This window comes from Macaca thibetana, chromosome 2, assembly GCF_024542745.1.
Source record: "Macaca thibetana thibetana isolate TM-01 chromosome 2, ASM2454274v1, whole genome shotgun sequence".
NCBI classification, from domain to species: Eukaryota; Metazoa; Chordata; class Mammalia; order Primates; family Cercopithecidae; genus Macaca; species Macaca thibetana.
In genome coordinates, this window is record NC_065579.1 from 63,870,199 (window position 1) to 63,894,840 (window position 24,642).

Sequence of the window (24,642 nt, forward strand, 5' to 3'; positions counted from 1 at the left end):
CAAATATTTGAAAGGCTGTCATGAGACCGATTAGACATGGTCTGTGCTGCTCCAAGTTTGAGGGATAAATCAGTCATACAAAGATATTAAGTGTACTATCCGGAATCATATAATTAATAATTTATCTAAAAATCGCATAGACTTCTTCACAGATAATTATGCTTTACATTTCATTCTTTCAACAAATAATCATTTCAGCAGTTAGGGTGTGGCAGACATCAGGCCTGTATAGGATGGTGAACCAGACAAAGGCGCCGGCCTGGATGGAGTTTCTCTGCCTGAGGTACTGTTTACAGATAACTTTTATATAACATAATCGTTTAATCGAGAAGCAAGCTCACAGTCGGGATAGCTGAAAAGAGACTAATATACGGGCGAGGTTGGTTTGGAGCGAACTCCGGCCTGGGAAAATCGAGACGATAACTGAAAAGCAGTCGCTGAAGGCGAAGGAGCCCCCCGGACTGCTCTCCGCGCGCTTTCCCAGCCTCCCGGCAGCTCCCCTCACCCTTCCGCCCGTGGGTGCCTCCCCTTTCCCCGCCCCCACCCGCCCCTTTCCACACGTCACTCAGGCCGCGGGATTTCGAGCATTTCTCTCGCGAGATCCTCTCTGTGGCGGAGACACACGGGTTGGCAGCTGACAGGACTGCCGGGTTCTGTTTTGTTGCGGGTTTTCAGCAAATCCTGTGCTGGTCCGGAGAGGCGAAGTAGGTTCCGGGGTCCGAGACCCGTGCTGTCGGCACGGGCCCCTGAGTAGCGGGCGGGGCGGGCTCCCTGGGCTCGGGTCGTGCTCAGTCCGCGTGAGCGCCGCGTGCCCAGAACCCGTATGCGGTCGCTCCCCGGGGTTGGGGGTCGGCGTGGGTGACCCGCGGGCGCGGGGACTTCATCCGGGTACTCCTGCGGCGTAGGTCTGAGGCGCGGCGTGCCGGTGCGGTCCGTGGGCTGGTGAAGAGCGGGAGGGCCCGGGCGTCCGCAGTCCCGAGCGGTCTGACCTCGCCCTAGGTCTTCCAGGGTTTGGAGGCCAGGTGAGATGGAGGTCAGCGGCAGAGCTGGGTGGACCGAGGGTCTTGCAGCTGGGAAACTCAGTAAATCCCGTGGTCTTCATCTTTTTTTTTTTTTTTTTTTTGAGACGGAGTCTCGCTCTGTCGCCCAGGCTGGAGTGCAGTGGCACGATCTCGGCTCACTGCAAGCTCCGCCTCCCGGGTTCAAGCCATTCTCCTGCCTCAGCCTCCGGAGTAGCTGGGACTACAGGCGCCCGCCACCACGCCCGGCTAATTTCTTTTTGTATTTTTAGTAGAGACGGGGTTTCACCGTGTTAGCCAGGATGGTCTCGATCTCCTGACCTCGTGATCCGCCCGCCTCGGCCTCCCAAAGTGCTGGGATTACAGGCTTGAGCCACCGCGCCCGGCCTGGTCTTCATCGTAAAGTTCTTTTTTCCGAACTTACCCAGTGGAGTTGGCTTTCCTTCTTTCCTGCTTTTTCGAAGTTCCGTGAATATGTTAATTATTCGGAGAGACAAGAGGAAGACGTAGAAAGAGGAGACCAGACAAAGTGATTTAAATCCCAACATTCTCATTTTATTTTATTTTTTTAAACTTAAGGCGTAGAGAACGATGGAATATATGACAGAATCCACCGACCGCAGCCCTGGACACATGTGAGTGCCACACTTCTTCCTTCCCCCTTGCATGTGAAAATCTTCAATGAGCCCTGGAAACTCACTATGGGGAACGCTTGAGGGTGGGTGGGAAGGAGCTTCTATTGTCATAAATGGGAAAAAATAAAAGTCGTATTTCTGTAGAAAATCGAATTAGTTTCTGGTTATAAAGCTTGTTCTAGTAAATACACGCTCTAAGAGGGTTAAAATATTTTTCATACATTCTTTTATATCGGCCCTGTCCAATATGTAGCCATTAGCTACGTGTGGCTATTTAAATTTACTTTTTACTTACATTTCCTTACTTTTTTTTTTCTGAGACGGAATCTCGCTCTGTTGCAGTAGTGTGATCTCGGCTCATTGCAACCTCCGCCTTCCGAGTTCAAGCAATTCCCTGCCTCAGCCTCCCGAGTAGATGGGAATAACTTACTGTTTTTTATTGGAGATTATAGTGTCGTAATTTTTAAATTTTGAACATCTTAAAACTTAATTATCAATTTTTAATTTCTTGCATTTAAGTTCAAATTAAATTTTTTTTTTTTTTTTTTTTGCTGATAAATAGGTTTAATGATACAGTGCTCTTGAAAGAGATGACTACAGAGACTTTTAAACGATAATCTTGGAATCGTTCAGCACAGACCAATCGGCTAAATCTAAAATAAATTGGCATCTTACCACAACTACCCTGTAAACATTGCAGTGCTTCTGTCTAAAATGACCCTAATCTCACAGGAAAACAGTAACTGTGGAGAAACTAGCTTTGTGGCCAAAAGTAAATACCAAAGGAAAAATAGGAATTCAGTGATTAGCGAAAGCAGAAACTTTGGCCTCCTTCCCTGTGATGCTTTACTCTTCCCTTGTCCCTCAGTTAGCTCTGGGTTTGAATAAGCCATCTGAAAATGTCTTTGGAGCGCAGCATAGTGCTGATCTTCCTTGTTCTGTCAGTAGCTTTTAACAGACACTTGTCGAAGGGCTCAGAGCCCTTCACAGAACCCTTTGTTGGAATGGGTTGTTTGACCATTATACTTCTGTGCCGGACAACTAGCACTTCTGAAAGAGCCTGGTAAGCTCTGTCAGGAACTGCTTGCTTTCCAAGTGGTACCGCTGGCTCCACTGTTAACATAAGCCCCAAGCAGTTTAAGTTGGAAGTTTCCTAAATTAATTTAAATGGAATAAAATTAAATACTTGGTTGCTCATTTGTACTAGCCATGTTGCCACATGTGGCTCCTGGTGGCTACCATTGGACATGGAAAATTATAGAACTTTTATTTTGGACAATGTTCTACATTAGGGGTTCTCAGACTTTTTGTGCCCCCAGTACATCTCGAATTATGATAGTTCGTCATTTATACTGAGTCTCTAGATGTTGATAGACTTCCCATCCTGTTAAAAAAAAAATTCTGCTTTGCGTAAATGTTTATATTTTAGGAGTCCTTATACTTTTTTTTTAAATTGCCTTTGGAGTATGTTGGTGTCTAATTCTGTTAGAAATGATTTAGATATTAGTTTCTACTGGTGTAATCCAGAGATATACTTGAAGAAATGTTCATTAGCGATAAGTAGACAGCTGTAATCTTTTAATGTAGTGACACCATACATTTCACCTGTATACCCTGAATAAATACATTTTTAAAGGCTTAGTATTTAGAGATGAGGTGGTTGAATTAAAAAGAGACAAACTGATCTTACATATTCTTGATATAGGATTTTCTTTTTGGTTTTTGCCATTGACACACTATTGCCTTGTTAATTGATTCTTACTTGGTTTTCCAATTTTCAATAAGGGATGATGAATAACAGTGCTTCTCAAATTTTTCCCAAGTTTGTTATTACACTTGCGGTTAGGAAGTTTATCTGTTTATTTGTAAAAGTTAATGTGAATGTTTGTGTCTGCATAGAAAATGTTTGGAAGGATATATACAAATTGTTAATAAATGTTACCTTTATGGATAGTGTTGGTTGTGGTAAAGAGCACGTTCACGTTTTTTAATTGTATTTAAGTATTTAAAATTAAAATTAGTGCAAGATTTGTATTCATCAATATACCGCCGTTTGTTTTAATGTGGCAATATAGTTTCATTTGCTTTTAATAAAAAAAGACTTGTTTAGACCCATACTGGCTATTTAAATGTAGATCTGAATTTTTAAAAAAAAGGACATTGAGTTTCTCAGTTGTACTAGTCACTTTTCATGGCCCAGTTTGCCACATGTGGCTAGTGGCTACCTTGTTGTACAGACCAGAATAAAACATTTCTATCATGACATGAAGTTCTGTTGGACAGAACTGACTCTCTAGAAGCTTTAGGACATCGGCCTTTTATTGAGGATTTTTAGAATTATAGCCATTTTTGGTGTTTTTGCCCCTGTGTTACAGGGTTATTCTTTATCTACTGCATCTTTGAAGATTGCTTTGTTTCTTTTTTTTAAGACATCGTCTTGGTCTGTCACCCAGGCTGGAGTGCAGTGGCATGATGTGGCTCACTGCAACTTCTGCCTCCTGGGTTTAAACGATTCTCGTGCCTCAGCCTCACAAGTAGCTGGGATTACCAGCATGTGCCGCCATGCCTGACTGATTTTTCTATTTTTAGTAGAGATGGGGTTTCACCATGTTGGCCAGGCTGGTCTCGGACTCATTATCTCAGGTGATCTGCCTGCCTCAGCCTCCCAAAGTGCTGGAATTACAGGCGGGAGCCACTGCGACTGGCCCAGGTTGCCTTGTTTCTGTCATTTTTTAAAAAAGAGCAAAGATACTATGGCCTAACTTGAAGGCTTTTGTTTGTTTGGCATCTAAAAAAAAAATTTAGTGTATTTTAAAAATCTAATTTGAAAAATGTATCCTTTATTTATTGAAGCTTGTGCTGTGAGTGTGGTGTTCCGATAAGTCCAAATCCTGCCAATATTTGTGTGGCCTGTTTGCGAAGTAAAGTGGACATCAGCCAAGGTATTCCAAAACAAGTCTCGGTTTCATTCTGCAAACAATGTCAGAGGTACGGTGCAGTACAATTTTGCTCTTTTTAAAGTTGGAATTTACATTTAGAGAACCACTGATATATGCTGAGATTACACGAAGGTATATGGAGTAAAGTGCATGCAGTTAAAGTTTAAATGTTCTGTTGGTTTCGCCAAAGATTTCAGAATTTGCAATTTTATAGTGTACTTTTCTAGTGTGTCCTTCTATTTTTTTTTTTTTTTTTTTTTTTTTGAGACGGAGTCTCGCTCTGTCACCCAGGCTGGAGTGCAGTGGCAGGATCTCGGCTCACTGCAAGCTCCGCCTCCCGGGTTTATGCCATTCTCCTGCCTCAGCCTCCGAGTAGCTGGGACTACAGGCGCCTGCCACCACGCCCGGCTAGTTTTTTGTATTTTTAGTAGAGACGGGGTTTCACCGTGTTAGCCAGGATGGTCTCGATCTCCTGACTTCGTGATCCACCCGCCTCGGCCTCCCAAAGTACTGGGATTACAGGCTTGAGCCACCGAGCCCGGCCTAGTGTGTCCTTCTAATCTGGTAAAGATAGTGTAAAGGTATTTGACTCTGTTCTTCTGTTAAAGGATCTAATAGATTTGATATATGCAATTAATAGGTGGGAGTTGATGTTTGTAAGGGTGAGAGCAGATTATTGAGGACATATTCTTGTTATGAGGTTTTTTTTCTTTAGTTATTAGAAGCCATGTATGATAAAAAGCACTTTATGTTTGTAGTAATTTAGTAATATGTTTTAAAAACTCTTATAACGTTCACGTGTAATTAAAATAACTATTGTTGATGGAAAAGAAGCTCAGTAAATCATATCTGGAATGGTCTGAAATAAAGATTGTATTTGAAGGCAGAAGACTTCTGAAAGTTAATGTTTCATTCCTCTTGATTTTCTTTGTTGTGATAAATAACTTACATCTATTAGGCCATGGAGAAACATAAAACTGCTTAATGAGTATAAAAGTATATGCCTGTGATTTCCAAAATGGGTTAAGACCCTAACTTTTTGAGTGTGTATCTCTAGAGGGGTGGTTCATGGACTCCTTTGAGAATTTGAAAACTGTATCTCTCCCCCCAAATATTTGCACATATATATATATGAACAAACACATGAAGCTTTGTGTACTTTTTTGGGGAGTTTACAATATACAAGCTTAGCACGTGTGAGGGTTAATCTGTTGTAACTATTTGCTATTATAAAGCCTGGTGGAGTTAGAAAAGTACTGATAAAGAACTAAACAGACTTAGTTTGTCTTGGCTTCCTCACAAACTAGCTGTTTGAAACTCTTGGCCGTTTATCATTTCTGGGCCTCAATTTCCTCATCAGAATGAAGGGTTTTATTAGGTGATATGTGAAGCCTTTTCTAACTCTAAAAGTATACTCATAGACCAGGCATGGTGGCTCACGCCTGTAATCCAAACACTTGAGGAGGCTGAGGTGGGTGGATCACTTGAGGTCAGGAGTTTGAGAGCAGACTGGCCAACATGGTGAAACCCTGTCTCTACTAAAATACAAAAATTATCCGGGCATGGTGGGGCATGCATGTAATTCTAGCTACTCAGGAGGCTGAGGTAGGAGAATCACTGGAACCCAAGAGGCAGAGGTTACAGTGAGCCGAGATCGTACACTGCACTCCAACCTGGCCGACGGAGTGAGACTCTGTCTCAAAAAAAAAAAAAAAAAAAAAAAAAAAAAAAAAAAAAAAGAAGAAAGAAAAAAAACCCAATAAATAAGTAAATAATTATGTACTTATAAACAAAGGGGGACCTGTGTCATGTTTTTGATTGAACCTTGAAAAGTGAAAATCAAAACTCTCTGTTATTTAACAAGTATGGCAAAAAGGCATTCACATAATACGTTTGGAAGTATTTTATATTTAACAAGCATTTATTGAATACCTACTATAAGATGTGTCTGGCATTGTGCTAAGCCCTGGATAGGCGGGACTAAAAACCTTAAAGCACATGTGTGAGAGATTTAAGTTTTGTTTTAGTCAGGTTTTACCTAAGATTTTAAACATTGTTTTACAATTTGAAATTTGAAAAGGACTTGAAATGTAGATGAATAGACTGAACTATTGCGATTCATAGTGTTGTGAGGTACTAATGTACCTTTTTTTTTGTGAAAAATAAGCAGTTCTCAGGCATTTTAGAAGTACATGATAAACAATTTTAATGCCATTTTGAGAGAATTCTCACCTGTTTTTCAGAGCATAACTTCAAGAGACTCTGAACATTTTAGTAGTGATTTGGTGATTGAAATAATAAGATCACTTTAGTAGTGGCTTTCTCAGTCAGAATTTTACCTTTTTAGTTAAAGCTACTAGTCTAGTTGAAAGTTTTGGAACCATTAAAGTATTTTGAGTTATGTGCTTCATATCATCCTTGGGTTTTATTATGCCTGGTTAATAATTTGGGTTATATCTGTATATTCAGATGGAAATTTCTGTGTTTCCTGAGAGATGTTGGATTTCAGTATGTTATCTTCTCTTTTAGGTATTTTCAGCCACCAGGAACTTGGATACAGTGTGCTTTAGAATCCAGGGAACTTCTTGCTTTGTGCTTGAAAAAAATCAAAGCCCCTCTGAGTAAGGTAAGTTAAACAGCTAAAATCAGTATTTATAGGTATGTTTTCATTGATGGTCTCATTTTCAGAAAATTCTTGTGAGTAGGTTTTTCAAAAGTAACTTTTTTTTTTTTTTTGAGATGGAGTCTCACACTGTCACCTGGGCTGGAGTGCAGTGGCGTGATCTCTGCTCACTGCAACCTCGACTCCCGGGTTCACACGATTCTCCTGCCTCAGCCTCCTGAGTAGCTGGGATTACAGGCGCACACCACCACACCTGGCTAATTTTTTGTATTTTTAGTAGAGACAGGATTTCCCTATGTTGACCAGACTGATCTCGAAATCCTGACCTCATGATCCGCCCTCCTTGGCCTCCCACAGTGCAGGGATTACAGGCATGAGCCAGCATTCCAGCCTCGAAAGTAACTACTTTTTTTTTTTTTTTGAGACAGAGTCTCGCTCTGTCGCCCAGGCTGGAGTACAGTGGCCGGATCTCAGCTCACTGCAAGCTCCGCCTCCCAGGTTTACGCCATTCTCCTGCCTCAGCCTCCCGAGTAGCTGGGACTACAGGCGCCCGCCACCTCGCCTGGCTAGTTTTTTGTATTTTTTAGTAGAGACGGGGTTTCACCGTGTTAGCCAGGATGGTCTCGATCTCCTGACCTCATGATCCGCCCGTCTCGGCCTCCCAAAGTGCTGGGATTACAGGCTTGAGCCACCGCGCCCGGCCGAAAGTAACTACTAAATGTTAACTATTGTTACCAGTAGCACCCCACTACAAACAATTTTTAAAGTTATATATATTATTTTTATGAAAAGTAAAAATATCTTTTTGCTTTAAAAAGACTTACAGAATTTAATTTTTTTATTTGTTATTTATTGAGAACCTCATGTATAATTTGTAACGGAAATTTTTATGTAAAACCATCACTAAACATAATTGAGATTATAATATTAGAGCTATGTTATTTAGTTTCTTTTTATTGTCATTATTGCTCTGGAAAGAAAATACTTGTGCCTGTCACTGAAAGTCAGTGCATAAATGTATTCAACAAACGAACAGAGTTTGTTTAAAGTACAGTTTATTTCCTGATATAAAATTGAAAGTGATTGGTATTTTGAGTTTTCTTTATTTTAAGCTTTATGACTCACTTCTACCATGTTTTTAAAATTGACGAGTTAATAGGTGCAGCACACCAACATGGCACATGTATACATATGTAACAAACCTAAATGTTGTGCACATGTACCCTAGAACTTAAAGTATAATAAAATAGAAAATAAATAAATAGCTACATAGATAAATGGAGAGAAATGCCTTCTTTGAAAAGCAATAATAAAATTGAAAATAGCATCAAAAAAAATTGACTCAGATTGAAGACTTTTCTGATTCTCCTTTAAGCTCTAATAAAATTTCATGTAATAGTTTTTTGAAATTTTCTGCCTTTATTTTCCTACTAGGTCCCAGCCAACCCCACAAATTTCTGATGGTCACTTGTTGGCCCTCCTGGCATGAAACTTTGTCTTTTTCCCTTCATATTTTAAAAAACCTTTTTAGTTTTTTTTTTCTCGCTCCCCTGTGTTCTTGATGATTTTTACTTTATCTTCCAATCTTTCTAATGAATTGTTTTTTTTTCCAGTAGTAATGTTTTTAAGTTCTAGAGTCTTTCATGTTCTTGATGCATTTTGTTTTAAGATTTTTTGAAGATTTTGATAATAGGACTTTTTTTGTTTGTTTCCTTCTGTTCCCTCATTTGTCTCTGTTTTTTTATGAAGTCAGTTTTTTGTGTATCTTGGTTTTTTGCTTATACTTGGGGTTTTTGTCAAATGTCTAGTGAGTCTTAACAGTTCATTAATTAATTCATCAGATGTTTATTAAGTACTAGCTCTGTGCTCTAGTGAGTCTTAACAGTTCATTAATTAATTCATCAGATGTTTATTAAGTACTAGCTCTGTGCCAAACTGCTTTTGGTGCTGGGGATATGTGAGTAAGTGAATAAGTGAGTAAGACAATCCCTGTCTTAGGAAGCTTGTATTCTAATTGCACACTAACACGCCAATGTGGAGCAACATGTTAGTATGCAATGATCAAAATAGGTAGATATATTACATGGTATATTAAAAGGTATAGTCTGTGGAGAAAAGAGCTAGGAAGAGGATAAGAACTGTGCATGGAAGAGTTGAAATTAAAGGTGTTTAGGGGAGGTCTCACTGATAAGGTGACATTTGAGTAAACATTAAAGATGGTAAGGAAGGAAGCTGCAGAAATCTGGAAGAAGAGTATTAGGGGTAAAGAAAACAAATGTAGAGACCAGAAGCAAGCACATACTTGTGTGAATAGAACGGAGTGGTGAGGGGAAAAGTAGTTGGGAATAGAGTCAGAAAAGTCATGGAAGGCCACAGTATGTCTGACCTTGTAGGCCCTTAATAGAGGCTGTTTCTTATTCTGAGTGTAAGCAGTATGGAGGGTGAAGGGCAGAGTAGTGAGATGACATGACTTACTAGTATTCCTCTGGCTACTCTTTTGAGAGTAGAATGGATGTAAGGAGGTAAAGGTGTAAATCATTGTAATAATCATGAGAAATGGTTTTGGATCAGCAATGGAGGTGGTCAGAAGTGGACAGATTTTGGATCTATTTTTAAGGTAGTAACATTTACTGATGTAGCTGGATGTGTTAAGGATGCCTTCCACTGTTCGTGACCTGAGCAGCCAAGTCACTGGGTAGGGGATATCAGAGTTCCATCTGTTACTGGTATTTAGATGTCTACTAGACACTTAAGTAGAAATATTGAGTAGGCAGATTGATAAATAAGCCAGTGAGTGGTCCAGTCTAGAGATAATGAATTTAGGATATAGATAGTATTTAAGGTCATGAATCGGATTAGATTACTTCAGGAGTTTACAGAGAGAAGGAAACAAACTGGAGGACTGAATCCTGGAATCATTCCTTTAATGGGTAATGAGGAAGAAATAACTAGGTAATGGAGGAATCAGCAAAGGAGATTGAAAGGAGCTACTAGGGAGGTAGGAGGAAAATTAGGTGAGTGTGATGTCCTGGGAGGAAAGGGAAGTGTTTTAAGAAAGGAGTGACTAGCTATGTGATTTGCAGTTCATGAGTCAAGTCATGAGTTCTGTAGATTTAATAATGTGGACGACCTTAATAACATGGACAATTTCTGTTTAGTGGTGGTGGTAAAGATGTCATTTAAGTAGAAATGAAAATGGGAGAAGGAAGATAGACAATTCTTTTGAGATTTGCTGTAAAGGAAAACAAAGAAACAGGGCAGTGGTTGAAGGGGAGGTTTGAGAAGGGACACATGTCTTTTTATTTTATTTTTTGGAGATAAGGTCTTGCTTTATTGTTCAGGCTAGAGTGCAGTGGCGCTGTCATAGCTCACTGCAGCCTCAAACTCCTGGGCTCAGGTGATCCTTCTGCCTCAGCCTCCCAAGTAGTTGGTACTACAAACATGCACCACATCTGGCTGATCTCTCTCTCTCTCTCTCTCTTTCTTTCTCTCTATCCCCCCACCCCTTGTTGTCTAAGCAGATACTTGAGCATCATTCTAGAGTCTGTTCTCTCTTTCCCATATCCAGTTACCATTAAATCTTACAGATTTTTTTTCAACATCACATGAACTGTGCAGATAAACTTAACAGATTTTTATCTCCTAACTAGCCCTTGAATCTGCTTTTGTTATTTCCAGTACCTCTCAGTTCAGATCATCTACAATCTGCCCGAATGATTACCGCAGCCCCCATTCTTGTTCTCCCACCCACCCCTTCTCCCCAAACACCCATTCTGGCCATTCTTGAGTTATATTCAGATCTTCACATATAGCAAACTGTTTTTGGGCTATGCAGATGCTGCACATTTAGTAATGAGTTATAGTTGTGGATTTAGTATTCAGTGCATTAAACTTCTCTGATGAATGGCAATTCTTAAAAAAAAGTCACAGAATATAGAAAGAATAATCCAAGTGGAAACTTTTGTTCATGAAGTTACTAATAGATAATGAAGTCACCAGGTCTTTGCTTTCTTCTGGAAAATATAATTTCCTTTTAAAGGACAGTGTGCTCTTTTTTTTTTTTTTTTTTTTTTTTTTTTTTTTTTTAAGGGAAAAGAACTTTTTTCCTATGCAAATACTTTAAATTTTGCTTAAATTATATCAGTTGCATTAATATAGTCATTGGGTTATCCTTTGATTTGCTGCTATTGTTACATAACTGATGATTAATCTTTTTTTGTGGTGATGGTATGTAGTGATGCTGATCACAGATTCCTTAAGCATCTTATGAAATCTGTTTATTGATGATTTGTTCTTTCGCCTTTTTTTTTCTCCTCAGGTGAGAACTTAAGTTTCTTTTTGTTTGTGTTTTATTAAAGGTACGGCTTGTAGATGCAGGCTTTGTTTGGACTGAGCCTCATTCTAAGAGACTTAAAGTTAAACTGACTATTCAGAAAGAGGTAAGCGGTACATAATTTTCTCAGCGTGGTTAAAAGTACAGGTAGTGAAAATGAGGACCTAGTGATAAGTTATTTTATGGCTTGAACAGCTTAAAAGAAAAAGAGTACACTCAATTTTAGCTGTTCGTTTTCTTTTGAGCATCTGTACAAATAGATCACAAGTAAGAGTAGTCATTGCTTCTGATTAGCAGACTTACTGATCTTTTCCAGAGTTATTTTTATTAGGAAAAGGACTGAAGTGAAAACATGGGCTAAGGTACTGATTCTCAAACTTGGCTAATCATTGTAATGACTCATCATAACTGAAGCAAAAATTCTCTGTATGTGAGGCCTGGGAATCTGTACGTAGGTTGAGTATCCCTTATCTGAAATACTTGGGACAAAAAGTGTTTCAGATTTTGGATTTTTTGGATTTTGGAATTTTGCATTGTACTTACTGGTGGAGCATCCCTAATTCAAATACAGAATGTTCGGGTGAACATTTTCTTTGAATGTCAATTAGAAACTGAAGAAGTTTCAGATTTTGAAGCTGAAATTTCAGGTTTTGGGTTTTTGGATTTGGAATGTTCAATCTGTATTTAAAAAACTTCCCGTGTGATTTCTGATCAGCTATGTTTGGGAACCATTTAATTAGGGAATTTTTTTTTTTTTGATAAGTTTTCCTTATTTTTTTCTTCTAAGGATGATTTTTCTATATAAACATGTATAGGCTGGGCATGGCGGCTCACACCTGTGATCCCAGCACTTTGGGAGGCCAAGGTAGGCAGATCACTTGAGCCCAGGAGTTCGAGACCCCGTCTCTACTAAAAATACAAAAGTCAGCCAGGCATGGTGGCGTGTGCTACTCAGGAGGCTGAGGTGGAGAATCACTTGAGCCCAGGAGGCAGAAGTTGCAGTGAACCAAGATCGTGCCAGACTGGGCAACAGGCAGAGTGAGACCCTGTCTCAAAAAAATGTGTGTGTGTGTGTGTGTGTGTGTGTGTGTGTATATGTATGTAAAATATACACAGAATATTCTCACAACCACTTCAGCTAAAGAAAAATTTGAAATGCTGATCTAACAAATCATAGGAATTAAATCTATATACCGTTCTTGAAATAGTATAACTGGTTTTTATGACTTTAAATTTGAGGACATTTGATTGATTAATGGTAAAAAAAAGCATTAATGGAAAAAGTTTTCAATTAAATATTAAAGGTTCTTCTTTTAAAGAAAATACTCATTATTAAGCAAAACCAAAAGAATGAAGGAGTGTGATTGTTTTCTTTATCAGGTGATGAATGGTGCTATCCTTCAACAAGTGTTTGTGGTGGATTATGTTGTTCAGTCTCAAATGTGTGGAGATTGCCATAGAGTAGAAGCTAAGGATTTCTGGAAGGCTGTGATTCAAGTGAGGCAAAAGGTAATGAGAGAAGATGATGAGTGAGTCCTACATCTTGTATTTCATCTTTGTCAATTATAAGATAGCTAGTAAAACCTCTTTCCCTTCTTTCTACATCCTGTGGGTACCAGAGATAGTCTGGTTCCCTGAGCATTCACCTTTGGAAATAGATCATTATTACATTTTAGATAATCTTTAAAGATTGTTATTGTTTGAAAAATCAGTGTGCTGTATCTGTAGATGGTATGTGTGTCCTATACCTATAAATGGCTTTTTGTGGGGCATTTATTGATCAAATAATTTATATTTTAGACTTTGCACAAAAAAACTTTCTACTATCTGGAACAGTTAATTCTGAAATATGGAATGCATCAGAATACACTTCGTATCAAAGAGATTCATGGTGAGTTAAAACTCAAAAGCATTTGAAATGATGTCGGATTTTTATTTCAACATACCTAAGTAATCTTATTTTTACTGATAATATCTGGATTAGTACTGTCCAAAAGAACTTTGTTAGAAAAAAAAGAAAAAAAAAAACTTAGTTCTTTATCTGCATTGTCCAGTATGGTATAGTCACTAGCCATGTGTGCCTGTTGAGTACTTGAAATGTGGCTAGAGCAACTGAGAAACTGAATTTTTAATTTTCTCCTAATGTCAAACATAGTTATCTTTTTGTGTTTCATATCTAATAATATTTCTTGAGGTTTCTCTTTAATATATATACATACATACTTCTGTCCAATCTTGCTCTCAGTTATGTGAGTGACATTGAAAAGAGTTAGAAAGCTTGCCTTCTTTCTACCTAGCGTTTAATTAACCTCTTGAAGTTTTTTAAGAACTTGCCCATTAAGCCATCCTATTTGATATCTCTTAGGGGATGTCTTTTCAGTTTCTTTTATGATATTCACCTCTCGAGTATTCTACCCTTTGAGTCAATTTTAATACCCTTTTCCAAGAAAAAACATTTCATCTAGCTTTTTAGATTCTTGGTATAAAATTGAACAAATGTAATAAATCTCATCTGTAACTGTAGTTATGTCCTCTTTATTGTTCCTAATGTTTATCTTTTCTCTTTTTCTACTCAGCTCACCTTAGACTTGCAACTTTTATCTATTAGCTTTTTCAAAACACTATTTTTAGTTTTATTTTAAACAATCTTTTTCTCAATTTTGGTTTTTAACACTAATCCCTTCAACTCTCTTTAGTTCTGTTTTGTTTTAATTAATTGAAAGCTTAGTTTATTTTTAATTTCTAATAAATATATTTAAGGTCATAAATTTTCTTCTGAGCACCATAATGGGTCTGTAGCTGGTACTTATAGCTACCTTTTTCCACTGCCCATTGTGTATTTTATTTGACCTCAGCTGTTTCATGCTTTTGGGTACATACTTAGGTGTGGAATTACCAAGTCATATGGCAAATTTATGTTTAATATAAAGAAACTGCCAAACTGCTTCAGAGTGGCTGTACCATTTTACATTCCTGCCAGCAATATTTCTCCATATCCTCCTCAACACTTGTTACTATATTTTTGTTTATAGCCATTCTAGAGGGTGGTATGAAGTGGTATCTCATTGTGGTTTTAATTTCCATTTTGCTAATGACTAATGATGTTGAGCATATTCTGGATACAAGTCTCTTACTGCATATATGGTATGCACATATTTTCTCCTAGTGTGTAGGAGAAAATTTACACCAGATATTCTTAATGGTGTCCTTTGAATTGCAAAAGTTTTAAATTTTGATGAAGTCCAGTTTATCAAGTTTTTTCTTTTAATTGTGATTTTGGGGTTATGCTTAAAAACTGTCTAATCAAAGTCACAAAGATTTTCCCCTATAGTTTAGGTCTTATATATTTAGGTCTTATTTGAGTTAATTTTTGTGCAGCGTGTGAGATAAGTGTCTAAACTCATATTTTTCTGTGTGGATATTCTTCGTCCCAGTGAAAACTCTGTCCTTTCCTCAGTGAATGCCTTGAGTCTTCTGTCAAAGATCTAGTGACTGTAAATGTAATGGTTTATTTCTAGAATCTCAAGTCTACTCCCATTGATCTATATATCCATCCTTATATTAGTACCATGCTGTCTTGAATACTTACTAAAGTTAGTGAGTTTTGATATTAAATGTGTAATGTTCATTTTCTTCAAAATTGTTTTGGCTATTCTGGGTACTTTTAGTATTGGCTGTTTTGATAATTGTATTTAGTTGAGTTATTTGCAAGAATATGTTTAATATTTCTCAGCTAGGTAGGTTTGCCTTTGGCCATTCCTTTCTCGATGATTCCTAGTGCTACTGCTTTGTGATGAGATAATGTTGTCTTTAGTAATTTCTACTGTTTAGGATTTATTGAAATTGTTTTTCTGTTTAAAATCTTAATACATGTTTTTTAAATGAATGTTTTATGAATGTTTGAAAAAATATGTATTCTTTCTTAGAACTGTGTTCTATAATCTCAGTTAACTCGACCTTGATAGTTGGTTATTCAAGTTCTGTGAATTGTTACTATTTTTTGTCAATTTTATCATTTTGGTTTTGAGAGAATCCTATTCTAGTCCTTCACAATGATTGTATGTGTTAATATGTGTTAATTTTTTTCTTTTCTTTTTCTAATAGTTTTTGTTTTCTGTATCTCAGATAATTTCCTGTTATCTTCTTGGTAGATTAATCCATTTATTACATAAAATAACTTTCTTTTTTTTTGAGACGAAGTCTTGCTCTGTCACCCAGGCTGGAGTGCAGTGGTGCAGTCTGGACTCACGGCAACCTCCGCCAGTTGGGTTCAAGCAATTCTCCTGCCTCGGCCTCCCGAGTAGCTGGGATTACAGGCACGTGCCACCGCATCTGGCTAATTTTTTATATTTCTAGTAGAGACGGGGTTTCACCAGGATGGTTTTGATCTCCTGACCTCATGATCCGCCTGGCTCAGCCTCCCAAAGTGCTGGGATTACAGGCATGAGCCACGGCACCCGGCTGTTCATAAACTTTCTTTGTTGTTTTTCTGTCCCCCTTGGCCTTGAGTTTTATTTTTTCTAGAATTAAAATTATGAGTTTTATTTTCATTTGCTGATTTATTTTGTCTGTCTTTTTGCCAAAGAAGTCTTAAGTGATATCTCTAATCTGTTGTGACTACAATAGAGTTTTCTAATAATTTGATTTTGTTTAAAACAGATATAATGTATAATATAGTCATGTTAGTAGAGGAGAATTCTATTTTGCATAATTATTTTCATATGGCTTTTTTTTTTTTTAAGATGGTCTGGATTTTTATTATTCCTCAAAACAACATGCTCAGAAGATGGTCGAATTTCTTCAGTGTACAGTTCCCTGTAGGTATGTTCGGGACCTGATTGTGACTAAGTCTAAGGACCCGGGAATGGATGTGGATCACATATATTCTTCAGGCTCAGACAACTTCTCTTTAAAATTGTAGTAGAGATGATACTTACACAATCAGGAAGCATATATTGGGTTAACCACACACTCATAGAGGAGGTAGGACTTGTGCTCCAAAGATCGGGAAATTTTCATAGCTGGAGTTTATATTGAAAGGTACTGTTAGTGTGAACAGACTTGCAGTGGGCATTAGTGTGACTTTCAATACTATATAGAAAGTAGATTGGTCTGAGCCAACAGCGTGTTCTAGAGGTTTGGTAGAAAAGGTAGGGCTTAGTCAGAATGGTGAAGGTTTTGAAATGCAAGTGGAGGACACTAGGTTTTACCAGAGGAGGCGTCAGGAAGCCATTTTAGACTTTGGACAATGATGGTTTGATTTAATGAAAATTGATATTCCTGAGTCTATACAAGTTAATGACCTTTGTCTTTATATTACTAACTTTTTTCTTAATAGATACAAAGCATCACAAAGACTGATCTCTCAAGATATCCATAGTAACACATACAATTACAAAAGCACTTTTTCTGTGGAAATTGTTCCAGTATGCAAGGTATTTTTTTTTTTCATTTAATCCATATCTGTAAAAGAGTACAAGTAATTAATTGGTGTATATGTAATTTGTAGCTCCTGGTTTTCGTCTAGGGTTGGTTAAAAATTTAGAATAAGTTCCTTAAGTGATTTCTAACATATTCAGCCTTGTTAAAAGATACATGTTTTTAAAAAAATCATGCTTATAATTATGAATTGACATGCCTTTTATTTTGGTGTATTAAAATGAAAAGACCTGGTTACAGTTGATAAAAGTCCATATTGTTTAAAATTTGTGATCCTGTGAGCCTATGTGATAGCTCAGTGAAATTGAATAAAAGAAATGACATTAAAATCATTATTAGTGAGCCACTTTGTGGAACATACACAAACTAAATTTTGGCAAGAAATTAAAGAATATTGCGATAATGTGAAAATGAGATCATAAAATCATTTTTATGATTTTAAAACATAAGCTGAATAAAACATTTAAAATGTAGATTATTTCATTTTATTGTACTAAAACTCTGCTTCAAAAAATATACGAATTACAATTCAATAAATAGTTGTTGAGCATCTATTATATAGAAGGCTGTGTACTGAGGATTGTATAACTATAGGTCTTTGCCATGTAAGAATTTATATGTCAGTATTAAACCACTAATAATAACTGCCATTATTTATTATGACCATTCTGCATAAAGTTAATGTAGATACTTTAGTGTCTTTCACCTCATTCTCATCTCATAATAACTGAGGTAAGCCATATCATTTTGAAGACGAGGAAATTGAAGTTTGAAGAGGTTAGACAATTTGCCCAAAGTTACATGATCACAAAATGATGAAGCTAGGATTTGCACCCAGGTCTGTGTCTCTAAAGCTTTAAAGCTGCTATTGCTGTTTTATAGTATGTACTAGGTATGAAATGATAGCTTAAAATAGGGTCAGCAAACTTTCTTTGTAAAGAGCCAGATGGTAAATTTTTTTAACTTTTAGGCCGTATAATCTCTTTCGCAGCTACTCAGCTTTGCTATTGTTGTATAAAAGTAGCATGGGTAATATGTAAAGGAATGTCAGGGCTGTGTTCCGGTAAAACTTTATTTACAAAAACAGATGTTGGGTCAGATTTGTCCTGAGGGTGGCATTTTGCCAACCTCTGGTTTAAAACAGTGAATGTTTCCCTGATACAAAGCTTGAGCAATATGAATTTAGGTGTGAGGGCATATTTAGGCCTTGTGTAACTGAGTTTTACACATGTAAAAATTAACATATGTCTTACACTATGTAAAAAAGTATATTTGTTTATCTTTGGAAACTCATGTATTAAAAAACAAGGACTGGACTAATAGCTGTTATGATTGTGAATAGATACACCTTAAAATATAACTCAGATCTTTTTTGTATTTTAATTCAGTTTAAAAACATATGTTGCTGCTTCATGTCTCCCAATATAAATGAATACGTGACTTTTTTGGGCTTAAATCTTTGATTGTATATTGGCACATGTAGCCATGTAAGAGAAATATGTTCCTTTGAAGTTTATTTTTAATGGAGATTGAAAGAAGTCACAGGTGGATTTATAGAATCACTCTCCTCCTGATGTTTATAGTACTCTGTTTAGAATGTACGCTGTATTAACATGTAGAGTGATGAGGCATTTACACTGCAGTAAAATGGAAATAATAATAGCTTGGCGAATAGGCCCTGGATTTCTTTCTTTTTTTTTTTTTTTTGACACAGTTTTGTTGTCACCTAGGCTAGAGTGCAGTGGCACCACCTCAGCTCACTGAAGCCTCGCCCTCCTGGGCCCAGGCTGTCATTCCACCTCAGCCTCCCAAGTAGCTAGGCCCACAGGCATGCACCACCATGTTTGACTAATTAAAATATATATATATGTGAAAACAGGGTGTCCATATTGTCCAGGTTGGACTTGAACTCCTGGCCTCAAGGGATTCTCCCATCTTGTCTTCCCAGATTGCTGGAATTATAGGAGCGAGCCACCGTGCTCAGCCAGGATTTTTTTTAAAGCATTTTTATTAAGACAAAATGCCTATCATAATTAAGGTCTGATTCTTTAGTGTCTTTGTTGATTGGTAAATTGAAAATAACGTTTTGGTTGATCAAGTGCAATTGGATTGGGTGTTTATTGAACTGTTATTTAGGATATGCCTCATTCTAAATGTTAGTTCTTATGCCTAGGATAATGTTGTCTGTCTGTCTCCAAAACTGGCACAAAGCCTAGGAAATATGAACCAGATTTGTGTGTGTATTCGAGTAACCAGTGCCATTCACCTCATTGATCCAAACACCCTACAAGGTAAATTCTGGAAATGATTTGCCTTGACAATTTTGTTCTGTATGATGAACAGTAATAATTCGTGTTGTTAATTTTTCAGGCATTCTTGCTAATATTGTTTTGAAACGTTAGTTAAAATTTGTGCTATTGTTTAATACAAAACACTGTGGAAATACAAGACTTTGATTAGTTACTCTTGTATTTTTTATTTAAAGAAACAATTCTGTTAACTTTTACATATTTACTGGTTTATTCCATTGATTTTTACTGAAATTGACTTTTTTTGTTTTTTGAGTGTGCAGTGGCGCAATCTTGGCTCACTGCAACCTCTGCCTCCCAGGTTCAAGCTATTCTCCTGCTGCAGCTTCCCAAGTAGCTGGGATTACAGGCGTCCACCACCACGCCCAGCTAATTATTGTATTTTTAGTAGACACTGTGTTGGCCAGGCTGGTCTCGAATCCTGACCTTGTAATCTCCCCGCCTTGGCCTCCCAAGGTGCTGGGATTACAAGTGTGAGCCACCACCTCCAGCCTGAAATTGATTTACTTACCTCATTTAATTTTTGGGACTATTAAGTCCATTGCCAAAATTTGGTGTCTAGCAGTTATTTTAAATTTTGGAACATTTGGCTTTTTGTGGCCCATTGGAACATTTAATTTGAATATGAATTTTAGATGATTTTGTTATTACTGTAGATCATTTTTTAACATTCTCTATAGAGTAAATTATTTTTTAAGACCACATTTTAGTAGGTATCTTAGTATTTGGATGTATCTTCTACTTGATCTTTTTCATGTATTTTCTGTAATATAAGTTTCCTTTATGCAAAAAGTGAGTTTATTTTGATATTTTTCTGGAAAGTCATTCATTATCTTTATCAGTTAGGATTCCTAAGTTAAAGATCTGTTTGCAATATTGAGATGGACATTCTTTTTTTTTTTTTTTTTTTTTTTTTTTTTTTTTTTTTTTTATTTGTTTTTGAGACGGAGTCTCGCTCTGTCGCCCAGGCTGGAGTGCAGTGGCCGGGTCTCAGCTCACTGCAAGCTCCGCCTCCCGGGTTCACGCCATTCTCCTGCCTCAGCCTCCGGAGTAGCTGGGACTACAGGCGCCCGCCACCTCGCCCGGCTAGTTTTTTGTATTTTTAGTAGAGACGGGGTTTCACCATGTTAGCCAGGATGGTCTCGATCTCCTGACCTTGTGATCCGCCCGTCTCAGCCTCCCAAAGTGCTGGGATTACAGGCTTGAGCCACCGCGCCCGGCCTGGACATTCTTTACCTATCTGGTAGAACTAGGCTTTATTTCCCGTAAACTAAGCAGCTAAGATGACAGATATGTTTCTAAAATAAAGTGCCAGCACATGAAACAACTATACCACTGATTGGATCTGATCTTATTTAAAAGGCACTTAGCCCTGTGGCATTCTGGTTATAGTAACTATTTAAGATATGTTTGACATCTGATATATTTTTCTTGTGCTTTGAGAAGTTTGTGGTTGGTTTATAGGAGTAATTGATGACCCTAAGGAGTGAGTTGACACTAGTTCTGTTGACCTGCCACTTCCCAGTTGGCATCTACCAGTTTCTTCTTAGTTAATACATTTGATGACTCTGAAATATATAGTTTTTCTTATGTTTTTGTGTTCTATCCTTATTTTTAGTTGCAGATATTGATGGGAGCACTTTCTGGAGTCACCCTTTTAATAGTTTATGTCATCCCAAACAGCTAGAGGAGTTTATTGTGATGGAATGCAGCACAGTCCGAGATATAAAACGTGCTGCAGGTGCTGGAATGATATCAAAAAAAGTAAGCTACATCCTACCTGCCAGTGAATTTTTTTTCCTCAGTTATTATTGTTTCAGTCCCTCTTTAAAATAAAAATTTGTTGGTGATTCCACAGTATGGAATCCAAACTTAGCACCACATTAGGACAAAAGTTCTTTTTTTTTTTTTTTTTTTTTTGTCTTTTTAATGTGTGGCCTTTGTGGAAATTATTAGACTTAGAATGTTAATTTATTCTCTTTTGTGTAGGAAAATCTTTTAAATGTTTACTCCATTATATAAAAAAGAGGCTTTTCTTTGCTTTATTTTTATAGAGGAGGACCTCTATTTTTGTAGTGGTTATCTTGACTTTTAAAAAGTCATCACCAAATACTAAATACTTAAGTGTGCATCTCTCACACACAGGAATATTTTTCTACATAATGAAAATATTGTTACCATACCTATAAAACATGTAGTCTACACAGTATTCTGCTCTTATCCAAGGGGATACTATCATTCCAAGACCCCCAGTGGGTTTTTGAAACCACAGTAGTACCAAACTCTATGTATATTGTTTTTTCCTATACAAACATACCTATGATAAAGTTTAATGTATAAATTAGGCACAGTAAGAGATCAACGATAATAATAAAATAGACCAATTATAACAATATACTGTAATAAAAGTTGTGTGAATGTAGTCTCTTTCTCAAAGTTGTCTAATTCTACTCTACCAACCTATTTTTGGATAGTGATTAACTATGGGCAGATGAAACCTTTGAAAGGTAAACTGTGGATAAGGGGGGATTATTATATTCAGATTTCCTCATTTGTCCCGAAAGTGTCTTTTATGCCTTGTTCAAACAGATATTCAATTGGAGATCACATATTAAATGGGAATATTATACCTTTTTAGTCTTTTTTTTTTTTTTTTTTTTTTTGAGGCAGAGTCTCGCTCTGCTGCCCAGGCTGGAGTGCAGTGGCCGGATCTCAGCTCCGCCTTCTTTTTTCTTTTATTGGTTATGATACCAACTTCCTTAGACAACTAGTGCATTTATCTTGTAGAATACTCCACCTTCTAAATCTATCTTGTTTCCTCATGATGCCATTTAACTTGCTTCTTAATTCCTTGTGTTTCCTCTAAACTGGAAAGTTGATCTAAAGGTTTGGTTAAGTTTAGGTTAAATTTTTCTTGCCAGAACAGTTCAGAGGTGATGCATGTAAAAGAGATAAGTAATGTCTGACTGTTTCACTTGTTAACATAGCGATAGATTCCTCCATTGTAATGTTAGGATTTTTTTTCCTTTTGACCAGCAAGCAATCTGTGGCTTAATACTATAATAATATGCAAGTATTGAGTTCCTGTTATCTCTTTTTTTTTTTTTTTTCTGGCTTTAGCATCTGTTGATAATTCTTGCCCGTAAATTAATTATTTTATTTAGGGTTACAGAATCGTGCATTTTCTATTTGTATTCTACATTTATTAGCTGTCATTCTTAAAAAAGAGCTTTTCATTATTAACTAGGGGCTATGTAGCATTCCTGAAATGCTCATTTGCATGCATTCTTTTAATTAATTATGATCTTGCCATGTTGTTTGGGCTGGAGTGCAGTGTGGCTTCATAACTCGATGTAGCTTCAAACTCATGGGCTCAAGTGATTCTCCTGCCTCAGCCTTGTAAGTAGCTGAGACCACAAGTATGTGCCACCATGCCCAGGTAATAAAAAATTAGCTAATTTTTTTATTTCTTTGTAGAGATGGGGTCTCCATGTTACTCAGGCTGGTCTCAAACTCCTGAGCTCAAGCAATCCTCCTTCCTTGGCCTCCCAAAGTGTTGGGATTACAGGCATGAGCCACCTCCTCTGGCCTATGCATAAATTATTAATTCTTTTAGTAAATATTTTTAGAGTAAAGAGTTGATCTAGGAGTCATTTCCAGTGGTGAAAATTAGCTTACACATACAGGTGGTGTCTCTGTGACTATCATTATGATCTCATGAAGTATAAGTATTATATATTTACTGTATTTTCTTTTGTTTTCTTCTTCTCCCCTCCTCTCCCTTCGTCTTTTCCTTTTTTTTTTTTTTTTTAAAGACACAAGGTCTCACTCTTTCTCTCAGAGCTGGAGTTCAATGGTATGATCATAGGTCATTGGGACCTTGAGCTTGTGTGCTCCAGTGATCCTATCACCTCACACCTCAGCATGCTGTCATACCTGTCTAATTTCTATTTTTTAATTTTTTGTAGAGTCAGTCTCACTGTTTTTTCAGGCTAGTTTCAAACAATCCTCCTGCCTCCCTTATAGGCATGAACATGAGTGCCTGGACTTTCTTTTTTTAAAAATCCTCATATTGCCCCAAATTTTTTCAATGGGAGCCCCCTCAGAATGGTTCCTATTGTTGTTTTGACATAACTTTCCTAGTCTTTGAAAGCATCCTTGATTTCTGGTACAACACAGCATTCAGGTGTTCCAAAATCACATGTATGGTTTCTAACCCATATCTGAAATCAAATGTTTCTTCAAAGATGAAAGTCTGGCTTCTTTTAGTGTGAAATAGTATCTAGAGACTCCCAGGATAAGCGTGTGTGTGTGTGCGCGCGCGCGCTAATAATGCTTCTTGAGACAAAAATAACTTGTGATAATTTGGGAAAAATCAATGGAAATGGAAGACAGATGACTTTCTACATTTTATTTAAAAATTAAGGTAATATACTTAAGGGCAAACTTTTCATTTATAATAAATGTAGAGTACCACTTCCCCTCAGGCAGACAGAAAACCAGATGTTATATTTTCTTGGTTTTTAAAAGACAGCTAGAAGAGGTTAATAAATTTCTTACAAGTAGAAGTAGTCTAATATTTAGAAAGTAAATCCTGTTAAATAAAATTTAGTTTCCCTATTATTTGACTTTTCTTTTGCAGTTCTTAAGTTTGAGACTTGTCTTTTATTTCAGTTTCTCTTTCCACTCTATTTCTTCTTTTTTTTTTTTATTTCTTTTTCTTTGACCAACTGCAATAAGAAATACTGATTCTTTTCATAACTTTAGTTTGAGATTCCTTAATTTTATTTATAACTGTTAGTATTTTGCTCTTGATCTCACTTTAGTTGGTCTGTCTTTGTTGTTAAAGATGTTGGCATGTTGGAAAGGTAATTAATAGTTTTCTAGTTTAAAAATCGGGATGTTGTTTCTGCAATATGTATATATATATATATGAATGATTGTACTCTACACTAGTAGATACTTTAAAAACTAATTCGATAAAGATTTGGCTTCTCTAGTGGTTTACTACTAGGATTTCTAGGCTGTCTTGTCTGAACCCTTGTGTCAAGAAAGAGTTTGCTTGGAATACTTTCTTGCTTTAAGATTCTCCTACCTTTTCACTTATTTTTTCACTCTGCCTATATTGGCCCATCTTCCTGTGAAAACATTTCTTTTCAAAATTCTACATATATATTTTTTTAGGGAAATTGTTAATCATGAAAGTCTTGAATAAAATCTTAGAAAAAGTCAATGATTTATTTTTATGAATTGCTTGTGAGTCTCTGTACTCATGATTCAGTAATTTGTTAATTTTGACAGTGTTTCACGTATCAGAAAAATAAAAAAAAAATTCTGTCTTTAAA

The 24,642-nt window shown here is 36.9% G+C and overlaps 1 protein-coding gene across 7 annotated transcripts in view; it reads left to right on the forward strand.

The window, feature by feature from the left end:
* Positions 1-24,642, forward strand: part of NMD3 (NMD3 ribosome export adaptor) — a 162,166-nt gene that overhangs the window by 129,490 nt on the left and 8,034 nt on the right. For 2 of the 7 annotated variants that reach the window (XM_050779921.1, XM_050779915.1), the window contains exons 1-11: positions 606-704; positions 1,599-1,654; positions 4,508-4,642; positions 7,123-7,219; positions 11,575-11,655; positions 12,930-13,058; positions 13,350-13,440; positions 16,292-16,370; positions 16,888-16,984; positions 19,162-19,279; positions 20,916-21,061. In XM_050779921.1, coding sequence (XP_050635878.1) covers positions 1,611-1,654; positions 4,508-4,642; positions 7,123-7,219; positions 11,575-11,655; positions 12,930-13,058; positions 13,350-13,440; positions 16,292-16,370; positions 16,888-16,984; positions 19,162-19,279; positions 20,916-21,061 — 1,017 coding nt within the window. In that variant the 5' untranslated portion in view covers positions 606-704; positions 1,599-1,610. Of the gene's footprint in view, positions 1-605; positions 705-959; positions 1,023-1,598; positions 1,655-4,507; positions 4,643-7,122; positions 7,220-11,574; positions 11,656-12,929; positions 13,059-13,349; positions 13,441-16,291; positions 16,371-16,887; positions 16,985-19,161; positions 19,280-20,915; positions 21,062-24,642 lie in introns of those variants that run through there. The other 5 variants (XM_050779916.1, XM_050779918.1, XM_050779917.1 and 2 more) reach the window with 4 other exon arrangements.